This window comes from Rhincodon typus, chromosome 9 (genome assembly GCF_021869965.1).
Source record: "Rhincodon typus isolate 14 chromosome 9, sRhiTyp1.1, whole genome shotgun sequence".
Classification (NCBI taxonomy): Eukaryota; Metazoa; Chordata; class Chondrichthyes; order Orectolobiformes; family Rhincodontidae; genus Rhincodon; species Rhincodon typus.
This window is the reverse complement of record NC_063340.1, coordinates 4564429-4591863: the sequence shown is the minus strand read 5'-3', so window position 1 is coordinate 4591863 and position 27435 is coordinate 4564429. Positions and strand designations below refer to the sequence as shown.

Sequence of the window (27435 nt, the reverse complement as noted above, 5' to 3'; positions counted from 1 at the left end):
ATGTAGGCAAGTGTACCAAATGCCTTCTTCACCACCCTGTCTATCTGCGACTCCACTTTCAAGGAACTATGAACCTGCAATCCAGGTCTCTGTCTGGCAATACTTCCCTGGGCCCTACCATTAGTCGTAAGAGTTCTACCAAAATACAATATTTCACATTTACCGAAATTAAATTTCAACTGCCACTCCTCGGCCCATTGGCCCTTCTGATCAATATCTCGTACTCTAAGAATCGTCTTCACTGTCCACTACACCCCCAATTTTGGTATCATCAGCAAATTTACTAATCATATCTCCTACATTCACATTCAAATAATTTATATTAATGACATTGAGCAGTGGACCCGAAACAGATCCTTGTATATAATCACAGACTACATTTTGCTTGATAGAAGTATGCTAAAATCTAGAAAAGGGAACATTGTAAGTAACATTTGCACGTGTTAGAAGCATTTCCAAAGATTAACTGAAGATATTTCTGAAGGCGGCAGCATGGTGGCTCAGTGGTTAGCATTGCTGCCTCACAGCACCAGGAACCTGGGTTCGATCCCACCCTTGGGCGACTGTCTGTGTGGAGTTTGCACATTCTCCCCGTGTCTGCGTAGGTTTCCTGTGGGTGTTCCGGTTTCCTCCCACAGTCTGAAAAACACCAGGCCAGGTGGATTGGCCATGCTAAATTGCTCAGTGATCAGGGATGTGTTAATTAGGGGGATGGGTCTGGGTGGGATGCTCTGAGGGTCGGTGTGGACCACACTGTAGGGATTCTCGATGATCTATGATATTTTTGTAACTAATATTTTAATAGGAGCCTTTGATAAATTGATATAATGCTCAGCTATTTAGTAATTCATGCAAAGTTCTCAGAATGTCTCAGAAGAAACGCACACAAATTTTAATTGCATTTTCTGGCTTTGACAGCGGATGCAAAACCTCAATGCAAGCATTTTATGTTTTCTATCTTTCACATACAAAATTAAGCCAGTAGGTAGAAAGTATGTACAATATAGAATATTCTCCCCATTTGAATCAAGGTACAAAATAAACAGTGTACTCAAATGTACTAAGAACAAGCAACCCAGTGAAATTATTCCCAATTTATCTAATATCCTGGTCTTTATTTCAAACAGATGCTTCCTCTACCTCCTCCACCACAATCCAGTCTATATAGGAAAGTTTACTATTAAATTGAAAGAATTAAACACTTGCACATTTCTAATAAAAATATTCCTCCAATTTATTTAGAATCAATGCATCACCCTTCCATAAGGACATATCTAAATTTTAATGTTACCATGCTTCATTGTTTCATTTTATAAATATTATCATTTAAGGTTTCTGTTTGCCCTGAAGTCATTTCAAGGCATACATGGACATTTCATATAAATCTCCAATTTTAAAGAATGTTTTTAAGATGAAAGATTGGAAATGGAGGTTGAGAGACGTTTGCATATGAAGCAGTTACCTAAACTCCTCTTTATTTGTGGTAATCCATTGAAATCTGGTCAACTGAAATCAACTTTGTAAAGAAATATTTCAAAGCAAATGCAGTGTGTAAGATATCACAATTCATAAATTAGCCAACCAATCAGCAAAGAGGTTTATTCAAACTGAAGATTAAGGGAACTCCCCTACAAGCATCTTTTCTTACTGAACGCAAATATTAGCTCCCTAGATTTAGACTGTAAACACATGAGAAGCACAGCCATCATGTGAAGTACATGTACACAATGCCAAAGAATTATCTGTTGTGAACTTCGTCTCCTTTCATGGGATATGGTTGCCAATTGCAAGGGCCAGCATTTGTTGTCCATCCGTAATAGCGGTTCAACGGAGTGGCTTGCATGGTCTTTTTGGAGAGGGTAGTTAATAGTCTGGAGTCACATGTGTGGCAGGCCTGGCAAGGATGGTAGATTTCCTTCGTTAAAAACGATATTAATGAACCAGATGGGTTTTTACAATCATTGATGATTGTTTCATGGTCACCATTAGTGAGACTAGCTTTACATTCCAGACTCTTAGTAAGACATTTCTAACTTCACCATCTGCCCCAGTGAGATTGGAACACATGCCCCCAGACCATTTTTCTGATGTTCTGGAATGCTGGTTCAGCAACATTACCATTATGCCAAAAATGCTGGTCAGATTACATACATTCCAGATACATCAACTCTGGGTGACTTGGAATCACAGAACAAAAGGCAAAAGGAGTGGTGACGTACGTAGGGAAGAGATGTCACAATATTAACTCTGGCCACAGATGCTGACAGACCAGAGTTCCGTCTTGCTGTTTTTGTACCAGCTCTGCTCTGTTGCTTCAACTCAGCAAATGGGATGCATCTCCTACTACTTAACTACTTCCTCCTTATTGCCTTAACTGTGAGTTGCCTCTAAGTGCAGTGAAGATGTTGGTTATCTGCTAAGCTTCACTGTTGTCAGAAAAAAAAAAAGTACTTTCCACAGTTTGCATGGAAGACTCCAAATGCACACTGAGCATGTTTGTTGCATTTAGGGTTAGGGCAGCCTGTGCAGAATTGGTGTGGAAGGTTCTGGCCAATAATTGGAGGACCTAGTTCCCTAACACAAGAATGGCATCAGTTGTGTATCACAAGTCACAAGACTTATATTGATTAATACCATTCCTTGTTAATACTCACAAACTTCAGGTAGCTTGGTCAAACAACACTGCTGCAGAACCTGTATCTCCAATTCGTAATTCTGTTCTGCGAGATGTTTACTTTGTTAAAACAGGCAATGTCAAGTGTGATAAATTCTCTGTGAGCAAAAATTACGTGCAGTATTAGTCATTCTCTGCTCAAGGTGAAGCAGATTTAAACTCACTCTGTTGGTGGAGGAACCTTATCTAAAGGAGGAAAATGCCAGGTTCAATGTCGGGCAAGTGTCAGAGGAAATGTCACATTTGGACATTTCCGAAGGAAATAGAAGAGAGGCTCCTTAGTGCTTGCAACCAGAGTCAGCCAATGCTTTGATTCCCAATTGGTATCCATAATAGTATATGCAAGAGGGAAGTGGGGGGTGGTGTATGTGAAACAGAGAGAGGCGGACGTGGGGAGAGAGAGAGAGAGACAGCAAGACAGAGAGAAAATCAGGATGAACTGAAACAGTTGCATGGTTGGACAGCTCAATATTAATGCTCACATAAGAGTAGCAGCCACTTGGCAAAACACCACCAACAAACCCTGGAGGTGTACCAGCAAGGAGGAAGAAATAATCAAGAAAAATAAAGTGGCCCTGATTTTAAATAAATCAAAACGAAAACAAAAAAATTAATTAATAAAAAAATCAAACATACTGAATCTTTTTCTGAAAAAATCCTCCTGTACACAACAGCTGCAGCCATTCTGCACAGCTGTAAACTCAAGCCAGGAAAACTTGTATTGTCAATGGTACAGCAAGTGACAGAAAAAAAACTGTTCCCACGTGAAATAGAAAATAGGACAGAAAAGTAGCATTTGATGGAATTAGACATACTTTTGAATTGTAAAATAACGTCACGTACATGAGCATGTTTTGTTGGGAGGTGGCATACCACAAAGCTAATTGCTAGAGCAGTTGAACTGATCTGACTCACTATTCTCACTGAACATGAGCACAATTACTTTTCGGTTGCCTAGGGAGACTGCATGTGGGCCATTATTGACCTTTGATGGTGCAGGGTTCTGGCTACATTCTTTAGCTTCTTGCATTCACCTCCACAACACAAGGTGTCATCGTCAACGAAGGGACTGCATTTTGCCAAATTAATGATTCAACAAGCTGTGCCAAATCACTAAGGCACTTTTGCATTTCATACAGCACAGCTCTATTTCAGAAACAATTACTACTCTCAATTATTCATAGATGTACATGGCACAATAAATTCTGGGTCTGATCTAGTTCAGGGACACCAAGCTTTTTTTGTTTAAAAATAGCTCAAGCTGTGTGATTAGTACTTAGAATTCTCCTGCAAATATATTAAAATTTTATGACAGATAATTAATTGCACAAAGACACGGTATCCTGGACAGTGTGTCTGAAATCTCGCATTAGCAATCAGATCTTTTGGGTATAAAATGTAAACCTCATGGTGGTTAAATACAGCTATACTGTTTGGGGGAAAAATGGTTAAGATTTCCAATAGACTCTACTAGAAATGTCAAAACAAAGTTGTTTTCTTGTGCTTTGTTTCAATTGTCGTCGAGAATATGAGCTCTGAACATTTGGATGAACGATTTAAATTTAGACTTGAATACAGGGAGATTGTTCTGTATGCTCACAGATGATATGAAAGGAAGCGATGCACTTGAGCAGGACAACCAAGACAAGGGAATACATGATGAACGGTAGGGCCCTGGGAAATACCAAGGATCAGAGCGACCTTGGTAAACATGTCCATCGGTCCCTTAGGTGGCAGGACAGATAAAGTGGTCAAGTCATCATATGAGATACTTGCCTTTATTAGCCAAGGCCTAGAGTTTAAGAGGTTATGAAGGAACTGAAAAAAAGTTGGTTAGGCCACATCTCGAGTATTGGTACAGTTCTGGAATGCACATTATAGGAGTGACGTGATTGCACTGGAGATGGTGCAGGGGAGATTTACCAGGATGTTACCAGGGCTGGAGAGTTTCAGTTATGAAGACAGATTGGATCGACTGAGGTTATGTTCCTTGGAGCAGAGGAGACCAATGGATGGGGCGGGGTGGGGGGGTGTTCATGATTGAGATATATAAAATTGAGGGGGGAGGGAAGCATAGACAGGAAGAAACCTTTCCTCTATGTAGAGGGCATAGATGTAAAACAAGTGGAGGTGGTTTAAAGGGGGATGAAGAAAAATGTCTTGTTATCTGGAACTCACTGCCTGTAAAAGGGTGGTAGAGGCAGAAACCCTAAATATTTCTTAAATGTTATGAGATGTACATTTGCAATGGCAAGGCATACAAGGCTACGCAGGTGAAGTGCAGATCAATCAAAAAGCAGAATATTGCAGATGCTGTAAATCTGAAACAAAAGAAAGCACTGGAAAGAAATCAGGAGGTCTGGCAGCATCCATGGAGAGACAAACAGAGATAATGTTTCAGGTCTGTGATCTTTCATCAAAGATGCATGCAAGGCATAGGCAGAACAGAACAAAATGAATGTCCATAAGTGGAAAACCTTAGAGAACGAGTGACAGAAAAATGAGATTCCCAGGACCCAGGGCAATGGAGAGGAGGCAAGAAAAGGAACAAAAAGATGCACCTAGAGTAGATGCTGATGTCCAAATTTTTAAAGCCACCAGCCAAGTCATGTAAACAGTAATGGAACCACAGCAAAAGGATTTTCTTACTGGTTTAAGCACACGAAGTCCCCAGGTTGGAAATGGGTTCTGTTCTAGAGTCCATTTGCAAGTCAATTTGTATGCAAGTCAGAACATAATGCAGAGCAATGTAAAGGAGCCATGTACAAGTACAGGAAACATTTGGACGTCAGGTCTTTAAAATTACGACCTGTATGAGATCACATTTGCAAGTATGAGTGTTCCTGAGTCAGAGGTTTATAAATTGGAGACCCCTTGTGGTTTAATAAATTCACCGAATATAATTGTTTATTTATAAATTGGTTAATTCATCAATAAATTATATAAAATATTTTCAGAAAAATGACAGGAGATATTATTAAAATATAAAAGATTCTGATGGTACCTTAGATGCTGAGTGGATGTTTCCCTTCATGGGGACAGTCTACAACCAGGGGGCACATTTTAAGAATGAAGGGGTCCTCATTTAAGACTGAGACCGGGTGGAATTTCTTCTCTCAAAGGGTCATTAAATCTTTAGAATTAACAGCATTATGGGAAACAGGCAGTAAACTGGAATTAAGGTCACAATCCCATCAGCCATGATCTTATTGAGCATAAGACTTTGCAACAGGAGTCAGCCATTCATCCTTTTGAACTTGCCCTGCCAATCAATAAAATAGTGGATGATCTGGTTGCAGTCTCACCGCCAGTATCCTCTCTGGCTCTCCTAACCTTCGATTTCCTCATCTACCACAAATATATCGAACAGCCTAGAATAAATTCAAAAATACAGCTTCCCTACTTTTTAGAAAAGAAAACTATAGATTAGCAACTCTCTATAGAGAAAAAAAAAAGTTTCATTTCAGTCTTTAAAGGGGATCGCCTATTCTTAAATGTGTCCTAGTTATGGTTTCCCCCACAATAGGGGCATTCCCCATATCCACTGTTTCCTTCTCAGGTTCTTACATGTTTCAAGGAGATTACCTTTCATTCTTCTAAAACTTCAGTGGGTATAGGCCTAAACTATTCAGCCTTTCTTCACAAGATAAGTCCTTTATCCCAAGAATGGGGCAAGTGAACTTTGTCTGAAATGCTTCTAATGCAATTATGTCCTTTACAAAAAAAAACCTGGAACTGTATATAATACTCCAGATGTAATCTCACCAAGGCCCGATAAAGGTGCAGTAAAGCTCTCCTCCTTTTAGATTTAATTTCCCTTGCAAAAACAACTTTCCATTTACCTTCTGAATCGCTTGAGAGATGGGAGATGGTGACGTAGATGTAGTGGTAATCTCAGTGAACCTGTGATCCAGAAGCACAGATTAATGGATTGCAGATGGTGCAATGTGAATCATAACATTGTGAAACCCAAATGATTCACTAATGCCCTTCAGGGAAGGAATTCTGCCATCCTTACCCAGTCCAGACTACTGTGACTCCAGAATCATAGGAACATGTGACCAACTCTCAACAGTCCCCTCCCCCAAAAAGAAAAACCACCAGGACGTTTCCTGTCTAATCTGTTTTCACTCTTTGCTGGTCTCTTCCCCTTGTTATCCAATATCGCCCACTAGCTCCAAGAATCTAGCCACTTTCTGAAGCACTAACCTGGTTTCTTGTCCATCAGCAATCTGAATTCTCTCCAATTAAATTCCTTTCTCTTTACATAGTTTTAACTCTCTTCCCTGACCAATGTCCTATAAACATCCCTTTATCCAACACTAACAACTGACAAGCCATTACCATTGCTAAATACTGTACTGTCAACATCCTGAAGTTACCACTGACCATAAACTGAACTGGACTAGCCATTCAAATATCAAAACTGCAAAAATACGCCAGAGGCCTGGGATTTTGCAGCAAATAACTGACCGTCTGACTCCTATAAAGTACAAGTCAGGAGTGTGATGGAATACTCTCCACTTACCTGGATGAGTGCACTAACACCAAAGAAGCGCATCACCATCCAAGGCAAAGTAGCCTGCTTGTCTGGCATCAATATTCACTGCCTCCATGAGTAATGCACATTGACAGTTCGTACTATCGCCAAGATGCACTGCAATAACTCACCAAGGCTAAACCTAGGTGGCCAAGGGCAGCAAATGCATGGGAACATCTGCAAGTTCCCAACTAAGCCACACAACACCCTGACTTGAACGACATTACTATTCCTTAACTGCCACTGGGTCAAAATCCCGAAACTCCATCCCTAACTGCATTATAGGTGTACCACCACTACATGGAATATAGCAGTTCAAACACGCTCTTCCTTTCCCAAACTACAGCACAAAAAAATGCAATTCTCCAACCCCTGAAGAATTCATATCAAATTCTAAATGAACACTTCTTTCCACAGATACTGCCAGACCTAAAGTTCTCCACCTACCAATGCCGCCCCCACTCCTCGAAACAGGCCATTCAGCCCAACAAGTCCACACCAACTCTGCAAACAGCATCACACCCAGACTCACCCTGTACCCTATCCTTGTCATCCTGCATTTCCCACAGCTAATCTACCCAACTTACACATCCCTGGACACTTTGGGCAATTTAGCATGGCCAATCCAATCAACATGCACATCTTTGGACTGTGGGAGGAAACCAGTGCACCAGGAAACCCACACAGACACAGGGAAAGCGTGCAAACTCCACACAAACAGACAGTAGACAGAGGGTGGAATCAAACTCGGTCCCTGGCACTGTAAGGCAACAGTGCTAACCACTGAGCTACCATGCTGCCCATTTCTCTAGCATTTTGTTTCTCTTTCAGATCTCCAGAACCCACAATATTTTGCTTTTATTATAGCCTAAAAGACATCTCACCACCACCCTCTAAAGGGCATTGGGGATGGGCAATAAATGCTGGCCCAGCTTGAGACACCCACACCCAATGAATTAAAAGAAAAACCCTGCTGAATCATTCTTTTTCACGCTACCAGTCTCTAAGCTGCACCCACTGTACCTCTTTCTTTTGCTCTCCATCTTCAGTACCACTTCAGCCAATTGCTTTCCACAACTTAACTTTACTTGATTTGGGAAGTGAACACCTTCACCGTTCATAGGAGATTAAGTTAATATATTGAGGAGCTGAACGGCCTTTTTCTGTGGTGTAATGCAAGAACATTTCTCAGATGGATAAAAGTGGCATTTTCCATCTTTTTGTAAATAAAGAATGCACAAACTTTATAGCCTATTCTTCAATTCTGTTTTTGCCAAAGGGCCTTTCTTTCAAAGAAGAAATGACAGTGAAGCTAGAAATTCTTGATGATTCCAATATCTGACCTAACATCTTGAACTGCCATTTGAAAATAAATACCTTCAGGCTCTCCTGATAAATTGTCACTAAGCTTCAGGTCAGAATGCGATCTGAGCTGGAGCAAACAATATATATAAAAGAATAAAAATGTATCCTTAAAATATTACATGTCATGTCAGTTTGCTACTCATTTTAAGCTCCTGGGGAGATATATTGAGCAAGATTGTGAATAATGCAAATGATCACAAGACTTGATGGATCAAAAACTCCTTTTAAAATGGAATTCCATTAAAAAGGTAAAAGTTGGTGATCAGTAAATGACCTCAGATAAAAAGTTCTTCACTTCGCGGCACAAATAATATTTCCTGGCCAGAATATGGATGATTATCTAGGTACTGCACATTCACACACTGCTCGAAGTGACTGGGACTGATTTTGCATGCTCAAGATTTGTATGTTACTATCTTGCACTCATTACATTTTCCTGAAGAAATCTTCCTGCTTGTAATCACAATGTTTATAGACTTTTTAAAAAGAGACTCTCAGCCTATTTGCTTTAATGTGCATTTAAACAGGCCCTGTGTAACTGAGTAAATCAACTTTGCTGTAAAATAGTCTACAAGTCTCACATCACCTCCATCTCATTAAGTGGCACACCATTATCAGTGGCCACTCTGCATTTTCAAAATCATGGTTGTGAAACAGAGTCAAACTATGACTACAGATATTTTCCCACAAATATCTAAGGAATCATCTTGGGAGACTGTCCCCTCACGTTTTATTGACTCTAAAACATTGTCCTATGTTTTATGCCTCAGGGGCATTACAAGGTCCCAAGAAACATTAAACAGAAGTTTGTGGAAATGGCATATTTTCCCAGAATAAGTGAAGACTGCATTTCTCAGAGATATGATTTATCCCATAATTAACTGCACCGTCACAGAATTGGCACGATAACAGTTGTTTTGGGACGGTCAGTGGCTGAGAACAGATCTTTAGGATACCATTTGTCCAATACAAAATTAGGATTTTAATGATACTGGACTAGTAACCCAGAACTCTAGGTTAATCTTGAAGGAATTGGTTCAAATCCCACCAGGACAGATATTGAAATTTGAACTCAATAAAAGAAGTCTGAAACTTAAAGAAAAGCTAATCCAATAACAACCATATAACTACTGTCAACCATTGTTATTTCAAAAAAAAAAAAAAAAAAATCTGGCTCACTAATGTCCTTCAGAGAAAGAAATCTGCCACCCTGACCTGGTCTGTCCTACATGTGATTTCAGATCCACAGCAACAAGGGTGACTGTTAGAAACGGGCAATAAATGCTGGCCTAGCCAACAATATGTTGTTTTGAAGAATGGTCACTGGACCAGAAACGTTAACTCTGCTTTCTCTCCACAGATGCTGCCAGACCTACTGAGTTTTTTCCAGCAATTTCAGATTTTGGATTTCGTGAAGTTTTTTTTTGTCCAGTGAATATAGTCCTGACCAAAACAGTCTCTGCTCATGTCAGTTATGCCATCCAGGAATCAGTCTGGTAAACTTTTATTGCACTCCCTACATAGTCAGAACATCCTTCTTCAAATGAGGAGACTAAAACTTCACACAAAATTCCAGGCATGGTCTTGCCAAGGCTTTGTGCACTTGCAGCAAGACAACCCTGTTCCAGCACTCAAACCCTCTGAAGACCAACATACCATTTGCCTTCTTCACCTTCTTCTGTACTTGCATGCTTACTGTCAGGGACTAGTGTAAAAAGATGCCCAGGTCTCAGTGTACTTTCCATTTCCCACTCTATCACCATTCAGATAATAATCCGCTTCTTGTTTTTGATACCAAAGTGGATAACCTAAGTTTTCTTCATTATACTTCATCTGCCCACTCACTCAATTTGTCCAAATTGTAGTGAAGCATCTATGTATCCTCCTCACAGTTCACCCTCCAACCCAGCTTTGTGTCACCTGCAAGAAATTGCATTTAGTTCCCACACTGAAATCATTAATATACTTCATGAATAACTGGGGACTGAGCATTGATCTCTGCAGTACCCCATAAGTCATGGGCTGCCAGTCAGAAAATGACCCATTTATTCCTACTGTTTCCTGGCTGCCAGCCTGCTTTCTATGCGTGTCAGTACACCAACCCTAATCCAATTTTACATGCTAATTTCATGTTCACTGAACACCAGTGAAAACAACTCCTCATTTAATAAATTAAATTTATTTAGTTTTAAACTGAAAGTTTTTGAACATGAATATGAACATGAATTGCCATATAAAATGATAACAGACCTTCACCTTATGCAAATAATGGGAATGGACATCTAAACATAAGATAGGAACAGGTGTAGGCCCATCAGCCCCTCATGACTGGTCTGTGGCCTAACTCCATACTTCTGCCTTTGGCTCATATCCTTTAATACCTCAGACTGCTTCACAAAAAATTCAGTTTTAAAATTACCAACTGATCCAGCATACACGGCTGTTTGTGGAAGAGAGTTCCAAACATCTAGTGTAGGAGTGCTTCCCAACATCTCTCCTGAGCGGTCTGGCCCCAATTCTCAGATTACATCTCTCTTAGTTCCACAATTCCCAGTTATTATTTTACAGCCTTCAATCAGATCATCCCTTAACTTTCTAAATTCTAGAGAAAATAGGCCTAATTTGTATAATCGCTCTGTATAACTTAACCATTGAAGTTCAGGTATTATTCTTGTAAACCTATGTTGTACTCCTTCTATTGGAAAGGGAATTTTAAGAAGTGGAGTCCAAGTCCTGTGGTCAGCAGCATAAATTGATCTTTATTCAGAGCTTCTTACCGTACAGCCTGGAAGAGGTCACTGGAGACAGACTCTGAGACATTTCCCCCTACCCCAATGAAGTCCAGGATATTTATACATTGTGTTACAATGATAATACGCAACATCAGCACTTGCTACCTCCACCTTGCCTATTATGCCCCTCCTCATATTTGCCAGCTGCATCATACTGAATAGGGGCTGTTTGGTACCTTGTGAAGCTGCGATTGTTTACTTTCCTGAGGTCAAAATGACTAAGTTATGGTTTTGAACTGCCCCCTTACAATGCTATCGGTTTTCTGGTGTCCTTTCGTGAGGTTATCTACTTATACCCTTGACTATACGCCATTTGGTTCTTGGTGTTTATACCATTCATCCTTCAATCCCCCCCTGCTCGAGGGGGGATGGAGCTTCTCTCTACCTACAGCCATTTGCTAAATTTCTCAACGTTAGCTTGTTAGTTGCACTTATAATTGCAGCATACCTACATGTATATTATGTCATTGCAATTACTTAAAAAGCCTTTGATTGTGGCGAGATCAGACTTTCCCTTCTACACTTTACTAAACACCAAGTTTTCCCTTTCCCACTATGATTTCTATGAGGTACTTCATTGTCTTATCTGGTTTCCATGAACATGAAGTCTATGATTCAGACTGTGGAAACTGCTATCTCAAAAAATAATTCTCTACATCCAAAGGCAACTCCAATATCCTCTAAGGCCAATACAACCTTCCTAAGTGGGGTCCAACAAGGGTTTTGTATAACTGCAATATAATTTCTGCATCTTGCACTCCACTCCTCTAGATCTAAAGGCCAGCATTCTATTACTTTTCTTGATTATTTCCTCCACCTATTTGTGATATTTTAAAGATCTTTGCACCTGAACAACCACCTCCCCCTCCCAAGTCTCTCTGGACATCCACTGTATTTAACTTCACACCATCTAAAAGTATACATCAACCATAAACATCAACTACAAGGCAAATTGCCCTAAACTCAAACCAGAATACAAATCATTTCCACACTTCACCGACAAATATTTAGTGAAACACTGCCAAAAAACATAGATCGGTTATGTCTCCAGATTAAACAATTAAAATGTCGTTAAATCATCCTGGTCACATCAGACATTGGTTTATAAAGCTTATGCTGCATGAAGCAACACCACTCTGCTCTCCTTTTATATTCCAGTCAAACTCCTGTGCCATCACAAATTAAAATCAAAGAATATAGGTACTCTCATCTATACAAGTCATCCTATTGCTGATTTTCTTGGGATTTTCCCTTTGACAGCTTCCCTCCAACTTCATCTGTGGTTTCTTTTCTCATTGTATCTTTCCATCCTGTTTAATGGATAATTACTGAATCAACACACTCCATTGGTTGTAAAACAGAGTGATCCCCTGAGACCCTGAAAAGACTGTGCATATATACAAAAGTCTTCTCTTCAAATGCAGCAACTTCACAAAGATGACAGGATAGTTTAGGCACAAATTGCTACTTATACAGAACAAAGCAAATTATCCAGCAGCTTGTGGTCATTCATGATTCATTGAATATTGCTAGACATTTTCACATTGCAATTGCTGTTAAATTTACCATTTTGTTGTCAGGGGAATTTGTTCCACGTATATAGAATAATTTCCATTGAGTTATTTTTGGTCATGTGTTAAAACACATGAGCTGTTTCCACACTTGTATTTAGTTACAATGGAGCAACTTGCATCTCCGTGCATGAAGTTCCTTTTTTGTTTCGTTGCTCATCAGCGCTAGGGAAAGGAATTTATTCTGTCAGACTCACAGGCCTAAATATTTGTAAAGACAAGAAGCCAGTCTTGTAAAGACAGGGAGCCCCTTGGCTGTAACAAAAAAATCCAGATGTCCTTCGCTAAACATGAAAAACATCATTTTTGCAAAGGTGGGGGGGGGGGGTCTACTGTGCACATATATGGCTCACAGAGGCAAAGGTACATGATAAAGTGCAGCCACTTCAGGCTGATCCGATTTTTAGCCATGGAACGTCAAAAACATTACTTGTGCACTTCAGACCTGGTGGGAGGTTTAAAGCTGCCGTAGTTCTTTGGACAGATAGGATACCCTTTCAGATATGGTCACAGGACACCATTAAGAAAGGTCAGATGTCCTCTGGAATTGTTGGAAGTAGACATGAATGCAAAAATTCATTGGAACAGTCAACAGGACACATCAAGGTATTTAAACGTTCTGCCCTCTAAATAGTGAAAAACTTGCCTGCAAGGTTTAAAAGGAAAATAATGCTTGCTATTTCACTGACTACTGACACAGACTGGCGAGTTATTACAGGACTACAGTTGATTGATGGACTTCACAACCTTTCACCACAGTTTGGTATGTGTCAGCTCACATTTTGATTGACAACTCCAAGAGGTTATAAACTCTAAAGAACATAGAACAGTACAGCACAGTACAGGCCCTTCGGCCCACGATGTTGTGCCGACCTATTATCCTAGCTCCCTCAACCTTTCCTCATAAGACCTGCCCTCCAGTCCAGGCAGCATCCTGGTAAATCTTCTCTGCACCCTCTCTGAAGCTTCCACATCCTTCCTGTAATGAGGCGACCAGAACTGAACACAATATTCCAAGTGTGGTTTAACCAGGGTTTTATAGAGTTACCGCATAACCTTGCGGCTCTTAAACTCAATTCCCCTGCCAATGAAAGCCAACACACCATACACCTTCTTAACAACCCTATCGACTTGGGTAGCAACTTTGAGGGATCTATGGACGTGGACCCCAAGATCCCTCCCTAAAGCTGAACTATAATTTATTTTAGAAACATTGAAATTCAGAGGAAGTTAAATGCAGTGCATGCATTGTTAATCATTGGGTTTTCTTTTACTAAGTTAGGAATTTGTCAACAGACATTTGAACTTATTTCATCTTCACAAGAATCTTGAGGTCTGCCCCTTGGTGGATACTGGAACAGTGGATGTACGGGCAAAGAAGAGTGTATGGGGGCATGGGTAGGCAAAAGTTAGCACAGGGGCTATAAAAAGGTCCCAAAGATGGGTAGAGGGACTTAGGTTGGCATTGAATATTTGAGCTGCCATGGGGACGTGTGGGGAACCTGAGCTGACATGGATTGGCATGATGGAGCATGTGACGTTAAGAGGAAGTAAGAGGTGAGGGTTGGATAAAGTCACAGAGTGCCAAGATAGATGTTTCATTAACCCGTCTCCCCACTTGTTCCAGGGCACTTTCTTCCAGGTCAGCTTTGCAGAGTCTTCAATTGTGACTTGACTCTGTGTTCCCAACTTTGAGCAAAAAAGTAGGCTTCAGTGTCAGGATCAACCAGAAAGTACATCCAAATTCAGTTCAAAGCCCCCATCATATATCTGAAACGTGCTCAGAACCTCAGAATAGTGCACAACTGCACCTGACTGGCAAAATTTTCATTTTTTGCATCAATCACACTTTGGCCTCTGCCTACAAGTACCACACAGCAAAATGCCAATTACCAGGAACTGCAATGAGAAACGAAATAAAACTTACTTCAAGTAAAAACAAATAATAATAAAAATGTCAAAGGCACCAAACCCTCCTATTCTAAGAACACTATCATAGAAAGACTGAGGCCTTGTTAACTGGAAGAAACCTCATACGTATTCTACTTATGTTCTGCATGTGACATCATAGAAACTTAAAATATTGAGTTAATAAGTCTTCACAGAAACAATTAATAACATTTATAACATTGTGAAGTGCCTGCAGAAATGGAGGTTTACATGCAAGTCTTAAAAAGTCATTTTTTGCCTGAAACCTAAGAGAACAACCAAGCTAACATGACATTTGATCCAATGCTGGAGTACTTGAATTATTAAAATTATAAAATATAATTAAAATCAGTTATTGGATTTTTATTTATAATTTTATTTATTTTATAAAAATATCAGAGAGAGGAATCTGAAAACAAACACTAGCAGGAGTTTTAAAGTACTTCTATTGCTGTCATTCCATGGCTAGGAGATGCAAGGTTTAAAAATAATGCTGGAGATTAGTAGACTCAAATGCCATATGCACAGGCTGCCACATATGTAACTGTCAAGGACAAAGCCTCAATGTCCTGAAAATCAGCTGGATGCCATCTGGAACAAGCACACCTGCAGGCAAACTGTAGCACAGGGATAGCACTTCACTTGACTATTATGCTTACAGTTCCTTGATGTCTCTCAGGCAGTTCGGAGGTACATGTATCAGATCTGATCAACATGCCTTGCAGTTTCAGAATCATACAGCACAGACAGCATTCTTTCAGCCTACTGTGTTTGCACCAGTTTTTTTCAAAGAGGAATCTTTGAAATAAGGGCCCCACTTCTCCACTCTTCTGCATACCGCTGCAATTTTTTCTTCTTTGAGCATTTATCCAATTTCCCGTTCAGGGCTACTATTGCATCATCCTGATAAACAGTCATCACTAACCTGAAATGTTAACTCTACTTCTCTCACCACACGCTATGGTGTCAGACCTGAGTATTTCTAGTATAAAATAAAACACAGAGCCACAGATGCGGTGTTCTGACAGCAGGGGTTTACTGGTCTCAAAACATGAGTACTTCCAGCATTTGGCTTATTTTTCAGAATTCACGTATCTGCAACCTTTTGCTTTTATATAGGCATCTTATCTCTCCTTATTGAAAAGCACAGTGTCCACCCTGTCCTCACTTTGTTAAGCAGTACATCCATGTCAGTTAGCACCAAATGCGGGTTGGGATCGGTGGTCCATTATCACTTGCCCACAGATTATTACCCCCCAAGACTGGATTTGCATTTGCTCAGACATTTTTCTGCTTTCTTTTCTGCCTGTTAACAAAACCTGAAAAAGAAATGCTTGCCCCCTTTATCACCACTTACCATGTTCACTCATCCCCCTCATTTTGAGCTGAACAGAATTTGTGCATTCGAGTAGCTGCCAATTGTACACCAAATCTGTGTACGGAATATAATAATTCAAACAAGCTGAACCTGCAAAATGCAGAGTGCACTACATTGGATCACCTAACCATTCATTGCAAACACTTCATTTGTCTTGCAAAATTGGATTTTTTTTAAAAGATCAAAGGGCATACCCTCAACATTATAAAATAATGCCAATTCATTCAATTAATTAATGAACACAATGCAGTAGGTTAATTAGTGCTGACCGCCCGAATCCCACACAAAGCCCATATGGATCACACTTCTCATCTGAGGAATGTTAACACAATAAAAGGATTAATTTAAATACAAAAGGCAGAGGCAATGGTTGCAAATAACTAACAATATGGAGCTGTAGAGATTGTAGTTGTAAGGCCACCTGCAAACTTTGCAAGTAGATGATGAAACACGTGGGAAATCAATTTAGGACTAAAGTCATTCAGCTATTGAAACGTCTACTGAAAAAATGATACATCACTATTGAATCAGGGTAGGATATTAGAAAATAAAAACAAGCACTGTGGATGCTGAAGATAAACAAAAACAGAAAAGGTGCTGGAGAAACTCAGCGGGGCTGGCAGCATCTGTGGAGAGAGAAACAGTTAACGTTTCGGGTACAGTGACCCTTCACCAGAACAGATATTAGAAATTCTACTAAAATATATATCAACTGGCATTTAATGGATGAGGTTATAAAGTATTGTCTAATATTGTACAAATATTGCACAAAGGAAAGATTTCATTTTGTTCCTTACTTTTACATAAAGCAGCATACTTCTGATGCATAATGAATCACCCAAAACAAACTAACTTTTTGTTACATTCATATTTTGAACTGAGCTTTTGCTATAGGACTGAATAGGAACATAACAACAGGATTAGGCCATTGAGCCTGCTCAGCCATTTAATATGAACTAGCACTTTAATGCCTTTTATCTAGGCTATCCCTATAACCCTTTATGCCATTGATCATCCAAAATTTAATCAACCTCTACTTTGAGTATATTTAAAGCCCAAGCTTCCACAGTCATCAGGGGTAGAGAATTCCACAGACTCTCATTTCCCCCCACCCCCACTGCCGCAAACAAATTTCTCCTTTCCTGAATAGAGTCCCTTTATTTATAAATTGCGCTCCCTGGTTCTAGGCTCCCCAACCAGGGGAAACACCTTACTTGAATCTATCCTGTTTATGTATTTTGTAGTGTTCAAATGAGACTGCCTCTCATTCTTCGAAACTCTGGAGAAAACAGGCCCAAATTGCCCAATCTCTTTCCCCATTGTTCTGGGATAGCAGGACTGTCCTAAGTCTGGTTAACCTTCACTGCATTCCCTCAACAGCAACAATAGCTTTGTTGAGATAAGGAGACCAAAACTGTACAGTGCTCCAGGTGTACTCTAACCAAACTTCCATAAAATAGAGGCAAGACTTCTCTACTGCCATACTCAAATTTTCTGTAAGGTTAACATTACATTCATCTTCCTACTGGCTTGCACACACCTGTGTGTTAGCCTGCAGTAACTTATTGACAAGGTCATCCAAATTCCTTTGCACATTTACATTTTCCAACTCAACATTTAAGAAATACTCTGCCCTTCTATTTCTCCTACCAAAGTGGATACTCTCATTTTTCCACATTATATTCTACCTACCATTTTCTTGCCCACTCACTAAGCCTGTCAAAATCCTCCTGAATACATTTTTACATCTTCCTCACAACACAATCTTGCTTAGATTTGAATCATCTACAAATTTTGAACTATTAAACTTGATCCCCACATCCAAATCATTGATATATAAACAGCTGGGGCCCAGTCCAGATCCTTGTGGGACCCTGCAAGTCTCAGTCTGCCAATGCGAGAATAGCCCATTTATTTCTACTATTTTCAGGCTGTAAGGTAATCCTCAATTCATGTGGAACAGGTCACGACCATCAATGAAAATCACTAGAACCACTGCATTATGACACAGCTGGCTGCTTTCTTTCTTCTTGGAATGCATTTTTCTTCAATTGTATCATTCTGAATGCTACAAAGCTATTACAATGCCAAAAGTAAAACGTCAACATGGTGTAACTGAGATGCGTTCTTTCTTTTTGCAGCTTGAATACATTGTTGGGAGAGAACAGCAGGAGCTGTAATTTAGAATTGACATTTCTGTCCCTGACCTGGAATCACCTAATCCTAACAGTGGCTTCCATTTCCAAGAAATAATATCAGTCATGAACTTTGGTAAAATACTTTACAGCCAAGTTGCATTTGGAGTGGTAAAGGTTACCATAGGGACAAGGTGCTAAGGTGATCAGCTGCATTTAGTGACAGTCAAAACAGTAACATTGTTGACAGCAGAAATCAGCCTTTTAAGGCGCTGGATAGAGAAATACAGCATAGCCTGATACTTCAGAAAAAAAATAATAAAGCTAGTAATGGTTAATACTGAAATTTTCTGAACAGGAATTCATTTAATTTGATACTAAGAAGGATCAAAAAAGCTGCTCACCACCACCTTCTCAAGGGCAATTAGAGACAGGCAATAAATACTGGCCAGCCAGCGATGCCCACATTCCACATGTGAATATATTTTAAAAATCGGGTAAACACGGTATTAATCTGAATATGCCTTTGTTCCTCTCTCCACTTTCCTTATTGCATTATATAAGTACACTTTATTAACTTATCTTGTTACATGAAAGCAAGCTAATTGAATTAATATCCAAACAATCTGAATGAAAACAGTTACTATTGCAAATTCAGAAAAGTTAAGAAATAGAAATGAATTTCCTTGGGGGTGACCTTGCTCAGTCACTGCAAGTTACCCCATCCGGCCATGAACTTCATAGTCAACATGATAAAGAATTAATTCATTAAGTTGAACTTGGTATTTGCATAAAACTCATACACATGCAGGTTCATCAACTTACAATGAGGTTTTCTGGCTGCATACAAGGTTTGAAAAGCAAACCTCACTTCAAGATACCCAGTTTTAAGTAAGTTGGGCTTAATGCAGTGTTGAGAAATGGGGGTGGTATTTGGGTTTACAGATTTGCTCTTAATTGTCCATAATAGTCTTTATGAATTTACATTAACATAGTTTCACAGGGGCTTGTGGGGGGAGGGACAAAGAGACAAGAACAGTACAGAACTGAGACACCTCACTGGTTCCTTTTGGAGCAGTCCCTTGGGTTCACCGTCACTCTTCCCATAAGGCCATAAGGAACAGGAATAGGAGTTGCCCACTCAGCCCCTTGAGCCTGCTCTGCCATTCATCAGGATCACGGCTGATCCAACATTCCACTTTCTTGCCTTCTCCGCATAACCCTGGATGCCTCTACCTGACCAAGAACCTACTTCAGCCTAAAAATTACAAAAGGACCTAGCTCCCACAATTCTGTGGAAAGAAGTTGCAAAGAAACTCCTCCTTCTCTCAGTCTTAAATTGGCACCTTTTAATTCTGAGGGGACAGTGCCCCTGCTCCTAGATTCTCCCATGAGGGGGCAACATGCTCTCAGCATTTACCCTGTCAAAACCCTTCAAATCCTACAGGTTTCAATGAGATCACCTCTCATTCTTCTAAACTCCAGTGAGTAGAGTCCTAGCCTTTGTCTTTGTTCATAAGGCAATCCTCCTAGTCACTAGCTACCATCAGCGTGATCCCCTCCCCCTCCCCCCATTATCCTCCAAATTTAAAGCTGCTTTCACAGCTAACACATTGAAATTGGCCAAAACAATTGCAACGCCCACCTCAATCTTCATTTGCAGAATTGATTCAAGTGTCACAAGTTGCTTCTTGAATTGCATCAAGATTACCTTCATCAGCTACATCATTCCACAAATGCAGTGGATCATTGTCTGTTCCATCATATGCATTGGAGATCCCAGATTTCTGGAATGATTTAGCAACAAACTTGGACCTCTATCACAGACACACAGAAGCCCATATTCCGCCACCACCTCTCCTCTCACCATCCAGATTTTCTGCATTTTCCTCATGCTATCCTTGAAGGGTTTGTTTGGAAAGATATCCAATGGTTGAAACAAGGCTTGTTAGGTCCCCAGGAATCATTGCAATATCATTGGTTTACATTTTTACTCCAGCAAATCATAACTAACATAAAAATACAGAAAATGAAAACAGGAGCAAGCCATTCGGCCCACTAAGCTCACTCTGTCATTCAACAGGATTATGGCTGATCCTCCATCACACAGCCATACCCCCACACTCTCACCATACCCTTAACACCTTTATCTTCAAGAAATCTTTTTCTTTCTCTAATACATGCTGAATAAGGTCAGTAATTTTTCCTTTAGAGCAGAGAAGGCTATGGGGACCACATTTATGCGATTAAGACTCTGACCGGCACAGACAGATAGAACACAGCTGTTCCCTTTAGTTGAAGGGTCAATAACAAGGGAGCATAAATTAAAGGTGAAGGGCAGGATGTTTAGAGGGGATCGAGGAAAAGTTTTTTTCCTTACTTAGGGAGTGGTGGGAATCTGAAATGTGCTGACTGGAAGGAAGGAAGAGGAGGGAAACCTCACAACCTCTTTAAAAAAAAAGGTATATGGATGAGTACATAACATTCAAAGCTATGACCAAATGCTGTACAGTGGAATTAATGTAGATAGGTCAGCTCAAACTCGATGGGCGGAAGGGCCTCTTCAGAGACTTCACTCAGTGGCGTATCTGTGGAATTCTCCACCTCAGAAGCTTGTGGCAGTGAAGAAATTCGTTCTCATCTCAGACTGAAATGGTCAACCACATAGCTCAAAACCAGGACTCCTTGTTCATTTTTTTTGATGTCGTAAATTCTCTTGCTGTTACACAATTATTTGCTTGCTTTGCAATCTGAATGATCAAGTTTGAACTGTATCTACAGTTCCTTCTTAATACCATGTTGCCACCTTTGAGGGGGATTGACAGGAATGCAGCATACACTATCATACGTTGATGTGCAAAGACATGAAGAGTTGAACAATCACTTTCAATAGTGTGTCATCCTACGATTCCACTAAGATGAGTTTGACTTCAGCTATAAACAGGTGGTAAGCACATAGACTAGATTTTGAGGCTATTAGTCAGGGCAACCTATAAATAAAAACAAAAAAACATTTTTGCCAAAAGTCAGGGGCTAAGTCTTACATGATACCGACCTTTACTGGAGTACATGTGGTGTGCATTTACTATTTTACGACAATGGTAATAGTACATTTCAAGCACAGAATGAATGCAGCAAGGTCTACCTTGCTGCATTTTGAATGAAAAAGCTAATGCGAAGCGACAGCAAATGACACTAAATTGAGCAGTAACAACAAATCCTTAAAGTACTACATTCTAACCTATTATAATAACTAAGTCAAATAATTCTGGAGCATCGTGAGATTTACGATTCGATACTGGAGCCAAAGTTGTTAACTTGACCTAGAAGACATTCTTCTCTGATACAAAGCAAAATCAATGACAGAAATCCAAAAGAATAGACACATTAGAACCATTTTCAACACTTCTGCAAAAGCAGGTCCAGTTTAATTCATATAAAACTGAATATTGCAACTTTTAAAACATGAGTAGCCATGAGGAGTAAGAAATGATGCCAGCAGTTTGTTGAAAACCCATGCTTTTCCAAATATGAAGAAAAGTACAGGTCTCGGAACTGTCTTCCTCAAAAAGGCAGTGGAAGCATTGTCCTGGAAGATTTTTAAGGCAGAGGTAGATAGATTGTTGAAAACAGAAGATTGATAGTCAAAGGGCTAAAATGATATGCAATATAGTAAGAGGCATAACAATAGATGTTATGATTCCAGCTGATGTTCTTATTGGACAAGTCAAATCCCAGTCTGAAATCTGGAATTGATAAATAGAAAAATGATCTAATGAGGTGCTCTTTCATAGAAACTCAAGCACACAAACCAAATTTGGTTTTAACAATAAAACAAATTTACTGTGTAGAAGAAGTGATCAAATAGAATAAACCAAGTTATTTACATAACAATTTGAAGGATGCTGGAGACACATTAGTTCATCTATCCCAACAGATTCCCATTACAGTACTCCAATACCAGACAACATTCTCTTCACTATCACATCTCTAGGCTTATTTCATACGTTGCTTTCATTTCCTGATCTTGAGAATTTAATAGTCTCTTGCTGGAGTGTTCACACAACTGAGCTTAGACTTTCTCAGCTTCCAATAAAACCTTCAGTATTCTAACAAATCATTTTTGGTCTGGAACTTTCAAAAACAAAATCTTTACACTGAGGCAACATATTTTCTCAATCTTCTTAACTAACACCTGCCAGGTGAAACCAAAACCTTTCCACAAGCTGTGTGACTTTCTTCCCAAACAAAGAAAAACCCCTGATCCTTCTAACTGAAAGCAAGCTAATACTTACACTGTTCACTCAAAACTCTCGCAATACAAGCAAATTCCTATCACTACTCCAGGAAATGTGTCTCCCACACTGGTTTTTAAACAAAAAAGCCACTCTCCAGAAATTCTGACAATGAAACCTGCCCATACACAAAAATCAAAACCACATGCAATTAGTTCAAAATGCAAACTCCAAAATAAATTTAGGATATATAAATATCATATACCTTACACCACAATATTAATGATATTTAAGATTACTGAGAACCTGGGAACAGCTGAAGTGGCTGGGGTGGGGGGGGGGTGTTAGTGAAGTACACTTGAAAGGAAACATGTGGGAAAATAGTGCAGAATCCAGCAGTTTGATAACAATACTCCAAACATTCCCTTCAAGTGACAGCCCAGCTCAACTTCAGAAACAGGCGATTTATCTGTCCCACATTTTTCCATGATGGGAGATGCCGACTGACATGATGACAGTTTCCCATATTTTCTGTTTCAGATTTGCAAAGTTTGTAGTTTTACAGTAACAGTAGCAAAACTAACTTCTACTGCAAACACAGAATGCATACACACATTATCCAGGTTCTATCAATTTCCCATCCAACCCTAGTCTATCTGCAAACATCACATTTTCCAGCAACGGAAGGGCTTCACAAAATAACTGAAAAAGTGGACTTAGTATTCAGCCAAAAGACTGAAATCTGGCACATAAACTGATCAAAATTGCAAAAGCAAGTGAAGCCTTGGCTTCACTACTGTTTAACTGCAATTACAGAAGGGCGAAGCATATGTCTCATTGTCAAGTCACAGCACTAGACTTATTACCAAATTTTATAAAAATAGTTTACCTCTGGGTATTTTGACTTCATTGTTTTGTGCAGTTCTCTGAAACGGCTGTATCGTCGAAACACTGTCCAAGTGTCCTCCAGGATGGTTACCTAAGAGGATGCAATGTTATTTATTCTTGCAGAATAGCAAATGTAACCTCACTTAGTTGATTGCACAGTTGGGAGTATTAAAAAAAAAGTTCCATTTTCACATAAGTTGCAATCTGAACACTGAAAAGCTTGTTTTATAAAGCCTCAAATTTATTTCGCCTTCCCATATTTAAACATTTTCCCCATGTGGAATGTATTGTATGAATAACAGTGCAAAAGACAAAATAAATTAACTTTTGAAATTGGCCAAAGTCCAAGCACAATTTTACTCTTCTCCATCCAACTAAAAATATTGATTTTCTGGGATTTGGTTCCATTATTGCTGGCAGCTCTCCAGTTTTTCAATAAAGTGGCTACTCTGCATGTGCAAAACATGATGTGCCAGAAAACTATTCAAATGCAGAAAATTACAATTAAGACCATTTCCATTTCTGCTTTGGAGTTGGTTTTCAACTCTTTGCTTAGAAATAAAGATTGAGTTACAGATTAGTTAGTTTTAGTTAAAGTTTGCACTTTCCATAATGGACAAAGTTCCTTTCCTATTAATTTTGAATGGAGAGGTGGATCCACAACACCAGTTTCAGGCTCTCGTGGCAGGTAGGAAAGCTATCGACAAAAAGAATGCTGGAGAAATTCAGTTATAGCAGCATTCACGGAGACAGAAACAGTAGGACTTTTCTTTAGAACTGCATTTCAGATGTGCAATCGCTGCAATATTTTGCTTTTATTGGAAAAACTACATCTCCTGTTCAACATGTTATTTTTTTCCAGATGTCAGAGGAGACTGATTATGAGGAGCTAATACTGTGGCTGACATTTTTTACCCTCTCCAGTCCAGAGCACTGAAATAGACCTCAAAATGGTTGGCCAAAGTGAGGTCAAGCCACTCCTCAACATCAAAAATGGAGCCTTTTGGTTTATACAACTCATTTCATATTGTGCACTTACCCATGAAAGAATCAGGAATTATGTTTTATCTTTTAAATAATAAACCACTTCTCAGCAGAATACTAAAGTGTATTTCACTGATTCCAAGTAAGCATTGCAAGAAGGATACACCAATTGTAATGGTCAAAACATGAAATTGCAGTGCACTTATTTGCACAAGAGGTAGAATTATGCAACTACCTGATTTACTATGTACCAAGTCTGGTACATCATTTGAACCAGCACACTCTTTTCATTTAGATTCTTAAAATTTCAGCAATGAAAAGAAGTGAACACAGAAAATAACAAGACTTAAAGACAGACATACCATTAGCTGACAGTTTTTACTGTGGAGTACTAAAAGAACCAGGAAGAGCAATTTGAAAAGGTCAGTCATGACAAAAAAGTGAAGAAATCCGTCTATTTTCTTAATTGTTTAAAAAATAACTAGGAACTGAAGAGGAGTAAAAATTTGGAATGTTCAGGCATACAAATCATCTAAAAAAGGTACTGAATAAGCTCTTTAAGCACTTACAAAGGTTATGAGAATGTTGACCTTTATCTCAAGGAAGTTGTAATAACGAAGAGAAAATGAAACTTCAATCGTGCAGAGCTATAGGCAGAGCTTACCTGGAGTAAGGAGTTGACATTCGGTAGCATACCAAAAGGAGGACCATCAGAAGCGACCAGGGACTACTACATGAACTGATATGGTTTGTTAATGCCTTCTAGGTAAGGCAACTTGCTCTTACATGGTCTCACTTGTACGCAGCTCCAGTCCCATTCTAACAATGTTGGCTCTTAACTGCCCTCTCAGATGCCTGAACAAGCTACAAAATTGTATCTCAACGGATAGAATCCACATTGTGACTCAAGGAGGAGCCTTCCAGCCACTGGGAGGAGCCTACTGAGGAGAATAGTCTATAAAAAGAGGCACAGTGGACATGATCCACATAGCAAGGCAAATCCAAGGAAAATGTGTAGAGAGAGCAGCAGCAACCTCTATCATGGCCGTTGACCACATCAATCAGGAAGGATTATGGAGCATCTTCCTCAAATTTGATTGTCCATTTAAAGTGATCTCCCACCTGTTGCATGAGAGCATGCAAACCTTGATCCTAACCAACGGATCCACTAACGTCCCAATATGTGCGCAAACTAGGATCAAGCAAGCAATAACATCTCTTCGGCAGCCCTTCACCCCATGTTGATGGAACCTCCCTCTGGAGTGGAGCTTCTCTGCGGGTCGGGTGAGAAACTGCTCAAACTGCATAACCTCCTTCTCAGAACCAAGACCGGCCCAACCTCCACAGTTGAGCTGCTATGTGCAGCTAACATTGGTGTGTGCGCACACTTAGAGGCCAAGCTCCAAACTGTGCATTCAGGGGATGGACTTTAGGTTCATAAGTGTCATCTACAAGCCTGCTCCTGCTGCATCAAATGCCCCTACCCCCAACCCTAACTATCATGATCCATGACAAACTGATGGACGCTATTGATCAATTCCCGTATCTTGGGAGCCTCCTCTCAGTCAGGGCAGGCAAAAGCAACAAAAACTTACATCGCCTCAATGTAACAGCATTGCCTTTAGCCATTTGAAGAAAAGAAAACATTTGATGAGAAAGACCTTAAAACTCAACACTAAGCTCATGGACCACAGGGCAGCAGCATTATCAACCCTCCTGTATGTGTCACATGGAAAACGTACAGTTGCCACAAAATCCTGCAAATCCACTGGCAGCATAGGCGCTCCAAAATCAGAGTAATTGAGACACTGGTTGAGGTCAAACATGTGCATTGGATGGGCCACAATGTTCACATGTCTGACAAAAGATTTCCAAAAATAAGCTCTATACTCCAAGATCTGCCAATGGCAAGCAGTACCTGGAAGGCAAAGAAAACATTTCAAGGACATCCTCAAAGCCTCACTGAAAAATGCAATATCCTCATCAACTCGCGGGAATCTAGCCCAAAAAGAAACTTTCCAATTTGGAGAATGCGCATCTGTAAACGAATCAACCATTTTTAGTGTCTCCGATTGGCTCACCTGCAAATCAAACAATAGAAGGAGCAGGTGAAAACCCGAGCACCCCATTCAGCTGCTTCAGGAATCACCACCTGCAGCAGGGCTTGTGAATTCAGTAATGGACTGTTTAGTCACCTGAGGGCCTATAACACTGGAGTGGAACTAAGTCATCTGCGATCGCAAGGGACTGCTCAAGCAAAAGAACATGTATCATCTCCCAATATACGGAGGAATAAAAGCATACACAATCTTGGACAGACCCAAATACAGAAGTATCAAGCAATTTCAACACTTATCTACTGAAGTGAGATGAAAATCCATTAACAACTTTTTAAAAGGGTCAGTCCATTACCATCTTCTCAGGACAAGAGATGGGTAAAAAACTGCAGCTTCAACAGTGACATCTATGTTTCAAGAAATAGAATTGGAAGAAAGCTTACTTCTGTTCTTAATTCTGAGCACCAGGTCTAGACATCTCAACTATTCCAGATTAGTATTACACAGAAGTGAATAATTAGTCATCTTGCACAACGTTTTCTCAGTGAGTAAATCAGCTGATCTACTAGTTTCAAAATTGAGTATTGCTCAAAAAAGTACAAAGTATGTACATGTTCTATCTGCAAAGAACATGATCCTTTGTATTAATGTGTAGCTTCAAGTACATAAAAGTGTGCCACACTGCAAGCCTGACTGACAATCCTAAATTGGTTGTCAGTACAAAGTCCCATTCTTTGCTCAGAAAGGAACATGTACACAAACTGAGATAACAAGGTGTAGGGCTGGATGAACACAGCAGGCCAAGCAGAATCATAGGAGCAGGAAGGCTGACGTTTTGGACCTAGACCCTTCTTCAGAAATGGGGGAGGGGAAGGGGGTTCTGAAAT

The 27435-nt window shown here is 39.8% G+C and overlaps 1 protein-coding gene across 2 annotated transcripts in view; it reads right to left on the bottom strand.

The window, feature by feature from the left end:
* The window catches only part of kif16ba (kinesin family member 16Ba), a 116864-nt gene that overhangs the window by 12814 nt on the left and 76615 nt on the right, over positions 1 to 27435 (bottom strand). The window contains exons 24-25 of one of the 2 annotated variants that reach the window (XR_007262863.1): positions 23509 to 23598; positions 6517 to 6577 (exon numbers count right to left, since the gene is read on the bottom strand). Coding sequence is in view for 1 of the 2 variants with exons in the window: in XM_020516096.2 (XP_020371685.1) it covers positions 23509 to 23598 (90 nt within the window). In the remaining variant the exon portion in view is untranslated. The remainder of the gene's footprint in view (positions 1 to 6516; positions 6578 to 23508; positions 23599 to 27435) is intronic. The other variant, XM_020516096.2, reaches the window with a different exon arrangement.